We start from the raw sequence: 12,906 nt of genomic DNA on the forward strand, positions 1-12,906 counted from the left end.
TTAGATGTTTTATTACAGAACGTGAATAAAACCCATGAGAAAAATGATCATACATTCTGCCATTGTGTTACTTAAAATAAAGAAAATAAGAAAATAAATTCTTCCACTTTTTGTTGGGGACCCCCTGGAACCCCTTCAAGGTCCCCTGGACCCCACTGAGAACCACTGCTTTAAGGTATGATCAAATGATCTTGTTTGGTTTGACAACGTTTCTGTGTAAAGTGACAAGGACATGAGTTTAAGTAGCCTAAACCATTATGAATTTCTAGTGTTGAATCACTTTCCCTGTGTTCTGTTCTTCCCTTTAGATATTTGAATAGTTAGCATTTTCATCCTTTTGAACATTGTTCATGATCTAGAGCTTGGTTGACTACTTAGTGTATCCATTCTGTTATGCATTGCAAGAGTCAAGTCACAATCTCTTATTTAATGCAACCAAAACAAGGGTGATTGAAGGCCTACAAATAAACCTTATTTAACCAGACAGGCTACATGCCAGCAAACAAGACTGTGTTTCTCAAAACATTTCTTGATACCATTCAATCGTATGCTCTCCACGTTGTTGGAGAAACGCGTCAGTGAGAAAGAGAGAGGGAAAGGGGGAGGGTGTGTGACAACGTGGTGGAATTGGACTCAAAGAGGATTAGTCCAAGTTCTTAATGTGTGGAATGAGTGCATATTTTGATGAAAACATGCATAATAAAAAACAGAAGTTATATATTTTCTATAGAGTAAATGTGGTAAGATCCAGCCACATATTTTAGCAATATTTCCTTATGTGCTAATAACAAATGTATTTAATTAGACTATGTGCTGTGGGCGTTCACCTTGTTCCATAATGGTACAGTCCGACACCAGCTTGCTCCCAAATTGCGGCGCTAGCCTATAAAAAGTAAGCCACTGCAGAAAGTTGGTAAGAGAAACCTTTTGTTTTAGCTGAACAGAAATATCTGAAATAACCTTCTGCAGAGAGATGGAGCACACCGAGGTAGTGAAGCCAGAAACTCTGGATGACCTGATCAAAATCTTGCATAAAATCTTCGAGAGTGACAGCATCAATGTTGAGGAGGTCCAAGACATAATGGAAGCATATGACAGCAATCCTCAGGACTGGGTGAAATATGCAAAGTTTGACCAGTACAGGTAAAAACAAGTTTACTTGATAATGCTTCTGATTTTTTACAGCAACTTATTAATCAGATATAACTCATGTATTATGTTGATGCACTTTGCACTCTGTAGCCTTGCCTATCACCTTGGCCTAGTGTGTTGTTGTTTTAACTCGTTTAAACTAGTTTCTTTTCAGTCATAGTTTACTTGTTACTTACATATGGTGTCTGAATTTTATGTCTGCTGCTCTTACTTTTTATTACAAAAAGCACCTTTGATGGCTGCTCTAAAAAGTCAAACTGCACTTGGAAAAACAGGTGAATATAGGTTGTTTATAAAGTTTGCCAACTGAATGCATTTATAAAATCCATACAATCAGTTGTTAAATGTGTATAATTTAAAAAATCATCGTTCTTATATTTGAATGAAAACCAGCTGTTGTTTTCGTACAGAATAGCAGCTTTTTTCTTCTATCTTATTTTTTATACAAATACTACTCTGCAGTGGGGGGTTGTTCTCACGACAAATTTTGGGAGCTCTATTCAAACGTTCTCAATAGCTCCAGTGTTTTGATTAGTGAGTTATCAATGGAGGGAGGGTGAGTGGGCCATCCAATCAACACTGAGAACGGACACACACCCGACTGGCTGGCTGTCTGCTGTCTACCGGCGGGCGGGCCGCAGCTGCCTCCAACATATTTGGAGACTGAGTATCGACAATATTTAAAGACCAAGCAATGACGCAGATTGGCCTATATGATATGAGTACGTTATCTGAATCGGAAATAAATTGAACAAACACTTTATTGGTATATATATATATATATATAATTAGTATATTAAGAGTAGACTAATTATTATAAGTAGAGCATTGTAAGTAATCAAACAATATAGTTACTGTGTCGAAACTGGAATTAGCCATATAAATGGAAATCAAATGGGCATAATTTGACATCAATTTTATAATGCTTGACTATTGGTGCTCACATTGAGATTTTGGTTTGTCCTAAAATGATTGGAATTAATTATTCAATGTAAAGCAGCACGTTTCTACTGGTTTGTTTCATGTCTCAACTTTAACTTAACATTTACATTTAATTTACAATTTTTAACAAAAAGCTCTCCCCTGGACTCCTTTGAGACCTTTTCAATGCCTGTATGTCTCCCTGTGTGTTAAAGGAATCGTCCTCTTTTGCAGGTACACAAGGAACTTGGTTGATGAGGGTAACGGAAAGTTCAACCTCATGATTCTGTGCTGGGGAGAAGGCCACGGCAGGTGAGATGCTTCCACATCCATAAGTATAATTAACATGGCAAAAACAAACTTCAACATGGTTGTGGCTTATTGATTGCAAAATACAATATTATCAGATTGAGGTTTTGCTCATTTTAAGTTTGTATCAAGGTATTAGAGATTACAACACATGTAAACCTATTATACCAGTTGCTTAAACTCTATTGCAAATTCAAGTGATTTTCTCTGGCAATTATTGTGTCATGTTTATAGAGATAAGAGAGTCCAATGTTCTACAGACAGACGGAAAGGTTGTGTAAATAGACTTTATTTGATGATATCTATCGCATGTAGCACTTTGTCAGCAAATGTCACTTGAACACTTGAAGTATAGAAACGGAAAGATTCATTTCAATCAAGTTTGTTATGGGTTGATAATATCAATGTCTTAATAATATTGATTACATATTATTTGACAAGCAGCTGGCAAGAGCGGTTCCAAATGTTATGTAATTGTTATGGTTTATTACTTACAATATTGTAATTGCATTACATTATATTATGCATGGATCTGGTATCTGGAGTCTGGAGGAACAGTCAGAATTTTATAACACAAGAAGAAGAGATCCAGAGTTTTGAAAACTGTCTCACCTTTTGACCAAATCCCAAAAATACAGGACAGATTTGGAATGTTGCTTTTGGTCCGAGGGTCATGAAGGTGACATATCTGACACTATATGCTTGCTTGTTTCTTTATGATTTGCAGTAGCATCCACGACCACACAGACTCCCATTGTTTCATGAAGCTGCTGCAGGGTCAACTAAAGGAGACGATGTTTGAGTGGCCGGACAGTAAATCACAAGGAGAAATGGTCCAGAAGTCACAGAGAATTCTCCAAGAAAACAAGGTTGCTTACATAAACGGTGAGAAACCAGACAATTGTTTCTTTTCTTTTCTTTTTTCTTAGAGTTGGCCATTTGGTATTAGAACGTCTTGATACTATTAATACTTGTTTGTGTGTGTGGGGGTAAGGTGAGAAACTGGTTCTTAATGTGGTGACACATTAACATTATATGCTGTGTTCAGTGCAATAGAACAACCATCCTCTACATGTTCTGTCCCACATGAGATGTGTATTACGTATCTCTGAAACTCCGACTGGCTTCAGTCAGGAGTCTTTGCCACTGTGTAATTTGTGTATCACTTTTTACAGCGCAAAGTAATACCAAAGTTTCCAACCTCTGCAATTATGTAATGCCAAACTGGTCTCAGGAGTTAACAGACGGTTGTTACAACTTTACAATGAATAGTATTCAGGTCTCCACCCCCCAAATGTCTGCTGACTGAGTATTTCCCCAAAGCCAGCAGAGCCCTGGTGTAATGTTTGGTTACAGCACTGCCAGGAATGGCCTCTGAGCCCCATTTCACAGCATTCAAGTAGCAAACGCTGTCTAAATGAATGTTTTTCATGTGTGTTTGTGCATATTCTAGACTCCATTGGCCTACATCGTGTGGAAAATGGCAGCCACACAGAGTGTGCAGCCAGTTTGCACCTGTACAGTCCCCCTTTCCAGTCCTGCCAGACGTTTGACCAGCGGACGGGGCACAGGAACACCGTCAAGATGACCTTCTGGAGCAAAAAGGGCGAGAGGACTCCATTTGTAAGGGACTTTTTATGGCTTTAATACATACGTATTTATTACAATTTACGGTAACCAGGGAGTATTTCTTGTTCTTTGGACGCCGCAAACTTTGCAAAGTCAAATTCTGTAAGAGGAATTCATGAAACTGCAAATGTGGGAAGTTAAAACCCAAAGATATGTGATGGTATGGCAAGTACAGTAGAAAAAAAACCTTTTGCATTGTATGCAAAACACTAACATCCTAAAGTAATGTCACCGTAGATGTTAACAACAACTGAACGGAGAGAGACAAAGACTCCTTTATTCAAACCTCTCTTGTTGAAGATAACAAAAAGTACTCTAGAGCCAGAAATATTTTTTTCATATTAATACATAACTGCAACTACACATCTGTTAATGTGATCGTTCTTACTTTAGATATTATCACATATTACCACCACACATAGGATTACTACAAACAGTTAATTGAACACACATACTTATTCACCCCCTGCCTTAGGAGCAGGAAATGCCAGGTTTTTATAGCATTTAGCTACTCTCATTAAGCACAGCCTATAAGCAATTAAAGCAGCCCCCCTTAAGGTTTCAGGGATTTAATAGACATTTTCCAATTCTTTACCATTACATGTGTTTCCAGTTGCTGCTGCTCAACAAAAAAGTTGCTTTAGCAGGCAAGAAATGTTAGTTTGTAAGAGCGTAGAGTAGAGTAAAATACAATTAAGTCCAATTAACCTTTTAGATATAATGTTTCCTTTAAAATTGTAATCCAAAGACCCGCATATAATTAAAAATAATGAAAATGACAATGAAAATAACACAAAGACATAAAAACAAGAGCACCTACAGTATACGTATATGTTTCTGGCACCCGTTCAACAACAGTAGTCTTATCTGAAATCTTAAAGTTGTATAAGCATACCTTGTCCATAACACTGTCAAATCAGTGCATTGGATTGCAACACCAAACAGAGGAGATAAGATAGTAGTGAGTTTAAGTACACAACGAACTTAACTTACTATATGCCCCTAGCTCTCAACAATTGTTGTGGTCTGAGGTTGTTTTTTTTGGACTGATGACCAATTAGGTGCTGTATGACATTGGAAAACTTAATTTAAATCTAAATTTGAAATCTGACTTTGAAATATCCGGATTTAGCGTTGGGTAAGGACAACGCTAAAGTTGCTTAAAGGACAAGATACTGTATATGCGTAATTCAGTGCCCTGACCCCACAGGCTAACTTGTTCTGTTTTCTACTCTTTTCTTAGGAAACCACATTCTCACAAGAGAACAACTAATAGTCACCAAAGGAGGCTCCACATGAGGAAGACAGTTGTGTTGAAAATGACAATGTTGTAAAATTGATTCAAGGGAAACTGCTGGGGAAGCAAAATGTGGACCTACTATGACTAAGCAACCCATTTAAAAAATCAGGAGGGGCCGGTTCAAAAGGACAACTCAGTAATTAGAATGGCTTTATCGCTGCCCAGTGTGAGCTTGGCAAATACTGATGAGCACAGGACGAATGCATGAATAGGCTTGGACATGGATTGAATCTGCCTTTTGTTTGCTAGGCCTGAGGAGACCCTTTTCCAATAACAACATTCCTGTCCAGCCACGACCTGTGTAACAACACTTTTGAAAAATTATGGCCCATAGTCAAAGAGCTGAGCTTTGGCATTTTCAAAAAGGGGGGGATATATTGTAATAGTGTTTAAATTTCATATCTCAAGAAAAAGAAAATAGTAAACGATGGAGCATTTTTATAGCTGTTATCACTGTCAATTTAGACCACTCAAAATTGTCTTAACACCTGTTGAAAATTGTGATGATGTAACATTGTTTGTATAATCTAATTAACAAAAAGTCTGTTCCATTTGCATTTGGAAAAAGAAATGTAAAGCTTTAGAGTTGTGTTGTTTTTAAAAGTGCTATGGTTGTAATTTATTTGCAGGGAAGAGAGTGTTTGAATCGGCAAGCTTCCGTGTTACTCCTTAATGTATTCGTACTTAAGTTTTGACCAAGAAAGTCTTTTGTATTATTAGCAGACAATATGTTCAGTTAAAACACATACCTTTTCTCAGGATTTTGGCATATTTTTAATTGTAGCTGTATTTATATAGTGTGTAGTTTTTACAGCATAGCATAGCACTGTCAAATGCATAAGTGATTCCTATGATGCAGTAAATGATAAATCTGGCCATAACTGTAGACCATTAAACACCATTACCCTTTCACAGAACTTCATTTTCTGTTGTCTTCATTGTTCGTGTTATGTGTTTTTGTAATAGGTTATATGTGTCTCATACTGTACCATAGGTGCAAAGATGAATCTATTAATTGATTAGTTGTTAACTATTAAATTAATCACCAACTATTTTGATAATTGATTAATCAGTTTGTCTTTTTTTTTTTTTTTAGAAAAAAAAAGTACGATTTCTCTGATTCCAGCTTGTTAAATGGGAATATTTTCTAGTTTCTTCTTGCATCTGTGACAATAAACTGAATATCTTTGAGTTGTGGACAAAACAAGACATTTTGTCGTCTTGATTTTGTCATCTTGAGCTTTGGGAAACACTGATCCACATTTTTCACCATGTTTTGACATTTTATAGATCAAACTACTACTAATCGATTAATTGAGAAAATAATCAACAGATTAATTGACTTAATTAATCGAATGCAACAAGCACATAAAATGCACAGAGCTTGTTTGGTAGACCCGTAAAACCTTCAGTGTCAAACACCAAAATAACAACCAATACATGTGTGCCTTTTGGTGTGGGATGCTGTATAAACGCTTACATTTGTTATCTTTAGTTGGCTAGCAACTTCTAAAGGTTCATTAATCTCGGTAGTCACATAAAAGTGGAATTGTGGAAATTGTTTAACAGATAAGCTCTGCCTGGTATCAGCCTGGCAAGCAAACTAATGCGTGCATTGCCCTCTGTACTTTGATACAAGGCAACTATTGATTGGTCATTAACTTGACCAATAAATATTACATTATATATATATATTGTAGGGTGTCGACTTTATAACCCAATGGCCTCTGGCCTCTTCAATGACATTTTTTTATTTTTTATATTGTCTTTTTGAATATGTGAAAAAAAGGGTAAATGCACTTTGTAGTCTATGGTTTTTAAATGAGCTTGAGTACTGTTCTATTTATTTATTTACAAATGTACATACTGTAATTACAGATATACATAGCCATAATCTACTGCTCTTCACACTTATTCTTACTACTCTTATAATGTTACCACACTGCACTTAGCTGTACATACTGTACATATCTGTCTATATGGTTCATACAGAATATCCATATTTATTCTGTTTTTCTTATTATATATTCTGCTAATACACTGCATATATCTATATTATTCTTACTACTATTATAATGTCACTGCTACTACATTGCACATATCTGTACATTTTATTTAACCTTTATTTAACCAGGTTAGTCTCATTGAGATATAAAATCTTTTTCAAGAGAGACCTGGCCAAGATAGCAGAACAAGTATGTTAAATAAAACAACAATTTACAATCACAAAACAATCACAAAAGAGGCAAATAAATGCATTTCAATTAAATAACAGTACCATTAGTTAAAATGTGCACATGTTGTTCATATACTGTTCATATTACATAGCCATATTTATTCTGCTCTTATAACACTGCAATATATTTCTTTTCCTGCCTATGCACCACCTGTCTATACTTGAATATCACATTGCACTTTTCTGCACTTCTGGTTGGACGCAAACTGCATTTCGTTGTCTTTGTACTTGTACTCTGCACAATGACAATAAAGTTTAATGTAATCTAATAAGTAGCTGCTCCGTGCATTGTTTGCAGCAATATAAAATAAAGTCTGCAGTGACCGCAAGACAATGAAATTGAGTCAGCCCCGCTAAAAGTCAACAACAGGAATATCTACTGATCCAAACTGAATTGTGGATGCATGCATTTGTGTGGCATTTAAAATGTAAATTCTGTACAACATGGATTTCACTGCCTTTATTCGTGTCCCTTCTTAGTCAATTTCAGAACATCCAACCTCTTCAGTTCACTCGTGTCACAAATGGGCAGTTTGGTCAAACAACAAACGTACGTCATTAGTCACATTTCATCATTATTTGCCTTTGCTGGAAGCACAAAGTGTATAGGGGGAGGTGAGTTTGATAAATACATATCCTCAGGTTTTCTGTGTACCTGGTCAACCATGGGATGGCCTACATCCAGTGTTATGTAATAATGAAGCAACAGCCTTGAATGCCCTGTCAAGGCACCTGTTTTATAAGAGGACGTGATGATTACCATGTGCCAAACTGGATGGAAGCTGATCCAGAAGACCTTTATTATTATTATTAGTATTAAAGGTTTATTTAGATAAGGACAGATACAAAAAACACTGATAAGCTTCAACAGTCATCTGATATCACAGTGTTTTTAGCCAAAGCTAATTCACGACACTTGTCCCTAGTAGGGCTTTTGGTTAGAAATAAAAATACAGATTTACATTATTAAAAATACGACAAGATGAAATAAAATGGAATGAAATGAAAAAGGAAAGAAAGTATACAGAGAGAGCACAGTGTAATAACTAAATATGAGAGCAAGATTGTTTTTTTTTTTAAGGTGGCTAATGTTGGGATACATTTCAAGTGGTCTGGCAGAGAGTTCCATAATTGTGCCCCTTTTACTGAAAAGGCAGTTTGGGCAAATTATGTTCTACGGAAAGGGATACTACAATTATCTTGATCTGATGATAAATTCTGATATTTGGCTTGTTAATTTAGTGATAACGGTGGATCCTATCAGAAGATTAATTCTTCAATAAAACAAAAACAAGTGTCAGCTGGGTGTGGACTCATCGACATGAATAACATACAAGGGAGTGTTGAGCTTTTTGTGTTGAAACAAGGCCCGTTTTCACAGATTGTGAACGCGACAGCAGAGCACCCTCCCTCTTTCGTTTGGATGTGCATGCATACTCCTAAGATGGGAAATGATAAACTTCATCTCCAACAGTAAATACTTTTTTTAAGGAATGTTGAATATTAGTCATGCAACAGATTGTGAAGTTTGACACTGTGATGATATGTAGTAACTCTGGACAATTTTTGACAACTCATTTAAGGGCATGATTGTGTGATTTAAGTCAGTGGTTCCCAACCTTTTTTCCTTGGCGCCCCCCCTACTCATGTCTAAGAAAAGCTGAGCCCCCCGCCCGAAACCGAAGTTGAGGTAACTCTCGAGATAGAGCCTTACTTTCTTTTTTGATACAGAGCAGTTATCAGCACTGTTTCTCCGCCATGTTTCATTCATAAAATAGTGATGCCGTGGCGGCAGGAAAAATGAGGATACAACAAAATATATAGTTTTCATAAAGACTTTTGTATACATTAGATATTCTAGTGTATTATCATAATTTGTTTAACATTTTTACCTCAACGTCAAACCAGATAAAGACTTGCGCCCCCCCTGTGATCTTTGCCGCCCCCCCTGGGGGTGCCCGGACCCCAGGTTGGGAACCACTGATTTAAGTGATGATTGATTGTGGTTGATACCCTTATGTTTTGCTGCATTTAATTACTTATTCATTTGTGGTTGTCAATTGACAAAATTATAAAACATGGCTTTTGTTCTGTTTCCTCTGGTTGTAATCAGAGTTACTAGCCTGGTTAATCCGGGCAAGGTTCATTCACAGCCCATTTCCAAAGGGGCGTCACCAACGGACACCACTCAAATGCCTCTGGGCGTAGTTGGATGGTCCTTCAACCAATCAGACCAACGATCCGGGTGACGTAGCAGCGACAGCGGCATCAACGAGTTGCAGCGCTTTGGTGGCAAGGGGGTAAGCGAGCCTCCGCAAAGCGTACCTCCTATGGAGCCATTTTGATGCTAATAAGCCATCACCTGCCGTTAGCATTCCATTGACTGCCATTCATTTTTGCGTCACTTTGACAGCGAATAACTTTACATTTGAAGCATTTAAAAACTTTATTTGTCCATTGTTTATTTCTAAAGAAACACGACAATGTATAAAAGGCTCCATTACCTGAGAGATGAAATAAAATGGAATGAAATGAAAAAGGAAAGAAAGTATACAGAGAGAGCACAGTGTAATAACTAAATATGAGAGCAAGATTGTTCCCGATTTGGCCACAATTTTATTTTTTTTTTTTAAGGTGGCTAATGTTGGGATACATTTCAAGTGGTCTGGCAGAGAGTTCCATAATTGTGCCCCTTTTACTGAAAAGGCAGTTTGGGCAAATTATGTTCTACGGAAAGGGATACTATAATTATCTTGATCTGATGATAAGTTCTGATATTTGGCTTGTTAATTTAGTGATAACGGTGGATCCTATCAGAAGATTAATTCTTCAATAAAACAAAAACAAGTGTCAGCTGGGTGTGGACTCATCGACATGAATAACATACAAGGGAGTGTTGAGCTTTTTGTGTTGAAACAAGGCCCGTTTTCACAGATTGTGAACGCAACAGCAGAGCACCCTCCCTCTTTCGTTTGGATGTGCATGCATACTCCTAAGATGGGAAATGATAAACTTCATCTCCAACAGTAAATACTTTTTTTAAAGAATGTTGAATATTAGTCATGCAACAGATTGTGAAGTTTGACACTGTGATGATATGTAGTAACTCTGGACAATTTTTGACAACTCATTTAAGGGCATGATTGTGTGATTTAAGTGATGATTGATTGTGGTTGATACCCTTATGTTTTGCTGCATTTAATTACTTATTCATTTGTGGTTGTCAATTGACAAAATTATAAAACATGGCTTTTGTTCTGTTTCCTCTGGTTGTAATCAGAGTTACTAGCCTGGTTAATCCGGGCAAGGTTCATTCACAGCTCATTTCCAAAGGGGCGTCACCAACGGACGCTACTCAAATGCCTCTGGGCGTAGTTGGATGGTCCTTCAACCAATCAGACCAACGATCCGGGTGACGTAGCAGCGACAGCGGCATCAACGAGTTGCAGCGCTTTGGTGGCAAGGGGGTAAGCGAGCCTCCGCAAAGCGTACCTCCTATGGAGCCATTTTGATGCTAATAAGCCATCACCTGCCGTTAGCATTCCATTGACTGCCATTCATTTTTGCGTCACTTTGACAGCGAATAACTTTACATTTGAAGCATTTAAAAACTTTATTTGTCCATTGTTTATTTCTAAAGAAACATGACAATGTATAAAAGGCTCCATTACCTTATATCTCACATTATTGCTCTGTAGCAGGCGTTTTTTGTAAAAATAGGCTAACGATTGTGTCATAACCATGCGACTTTCTGTCCATAGTAGACAAATTACCATATAGTCAGGAGAAGCTCGCAGGCAGTTTTGACTTACATTAGCTGTTTAAGTTTAATTACTAATGTTAACTATTTTAGTTAGCGATAATTAGCCTGTGCCTATGTTATCTCCTAACATATACCTACGCTCTCCGTCTCTGCAAGATTCGGAATGATTGAGATTTCTCTTGGCACAGCAGGTTGCGCAACGTCACATCTACGTCGTCAAGCTCAGTTTGAGGCTGCGCAGTAACGCTCAGCCATCACCTGAAAAGTGTTTCCAGGGCTGCCAACTCTCACGCATTGGCCGTGAGACACATGCATTTGATTGGTTTCACACGCTCACGTGCCACACCCCCGATTTCTCATGCTGAAGTGTCAACCCGGTCGGTCAAATACCTGAAAGATGAGTTTATCTTGATCTACCTGTTGGAAGATACTAGGAAACTTTGGGCCACTATTGGGCTTCTCTAATCTCTGTGCAGAACTGTAAATAATTCATTAAATGTTTCATAAAATGAACAAATAGTCTTTCTTTTCCTAAAAAAATTACATACAGTAAGTGAGGCACAGAGGACGAGGGCCAAACATTACTGGGCCTTGGCACAAAAAAAGTTTGAGAAAGGTTGTGATATAACACATGCACAAAATGAGCCATGCTGTGTCTTTTGTCTTGTCTATTTTCTGCTGCACCTTGTGGTGGGGAAAGGCCTTGATTGAAGAATGAATTTCCCTCACTGCCTAACATAATGAGGTTTGGTCTTTGGCCACCAGTCCCCCTGGTGTCCAAAAAAATGGTTATTTCTATTTATTTAGTTTTAAAGGATTATAATGTATGTAAATCAGTGGTTCTCATTCTTTAGAATTTCAGTGGTCCTAGTAAATCCCTTTGGTAGACCAATGTTAATTTAACTTTGGGTCCCTGGTCCCTACACTGAGAACCACTGGTGTGTGTTTGTTTGTATGTGTGTGTGTGTGTGTGTGTGTGTGTGTGTGTGTGTGTGTTGTAGTAGTAGTAAAGAGAGAGAATGGGAGAAGGAAGTTTGTGTGAGGTGGACCTGGTCACCACAGACCCAAATCTTCTCAGCTGTTGCTACTGTCATATGCTGCACTGTCTCTTCATGTAGCACATTATGTTTGGCACATTGTATGGGTCACTTCTTATATCATAACAAGGTAATACAATGTGTATCATCAAGTGATGACTGATTAACAGTAATGTAAATGCTAAATGCCCTAAATACCTGTTGAGACTACAACAATGCAAAGTTTGCAGTTTTGCACATATCATGCAAGACTTGACTTTTCCATTTCTTTGCACAAAACTCTCCAGAAAGTGCCATTTAATGGTTTATTTTTCAAAAAAATCCCGGGGGGGGGGCATAGCCCAGGACCCCCCTAAGGAGAGCCCCCCCAACATAACAAATCACAATTTAAACCCTGACAGTAATGATGCTGAATGAGCCAAAGAAATTCTCTTTGTATGCAGTAAAATTTGGGTTCGCCCCATCAAATCTCACTCCAAGGTTTTGGGAAAAGTTGGCAGCTCTGCAGTGTTTCAACTGACATGAGCAAATACAATTTTCATGAGTTAGTGACCTATTC

The 12,906-nt window shown here is 37.6% G+C and overlaps 1 protein-coding gene across 1 annotated transcript; it reads left to right on the forward strand.

The window, feature by feature from the left end:
- The first annotated feature begins 852 nt into the window (after positions 1–852).
- Positions 853–6,233, forward strand: cdo1 (cysteine dioxygenase, type I). Its single transcript, XM_028578577.1, has 5 exons — positions 853–1,143; positions 2,308–2,385; positions 3,110–3,267; positions 3,836–4,005; positions 5,255–6,233. The coding sequence occupies exons 1-5, from the start codon at positions 974–976 to the stop codon at positions 5,282–5,284; spliced, it is 606 nt and encodes a 201-aa protein (XP_028434378.1). The 5' UTR covers positions 853–973; the 3' UTR covers positions 5,285–6,233.
- The last annotated feature ends 6,673 nt before the right edge of the window (positions 6,234–12,906 follow it).

Source organism: Perca flavescens, chromosome 5, assembly GCF_004354835.1.
Source record: "Perca flavescens isolate YP-PL-M2 chromosome 5, PFLA_1.0, whole genome shotgun sequence".
Taxonomy (NCBI): domain Eukaryota; kingdom Metazoa; phylum Chordata; class Actinopteri; order Perciformes; family Percidae; genus Perca; species Perca flavescens.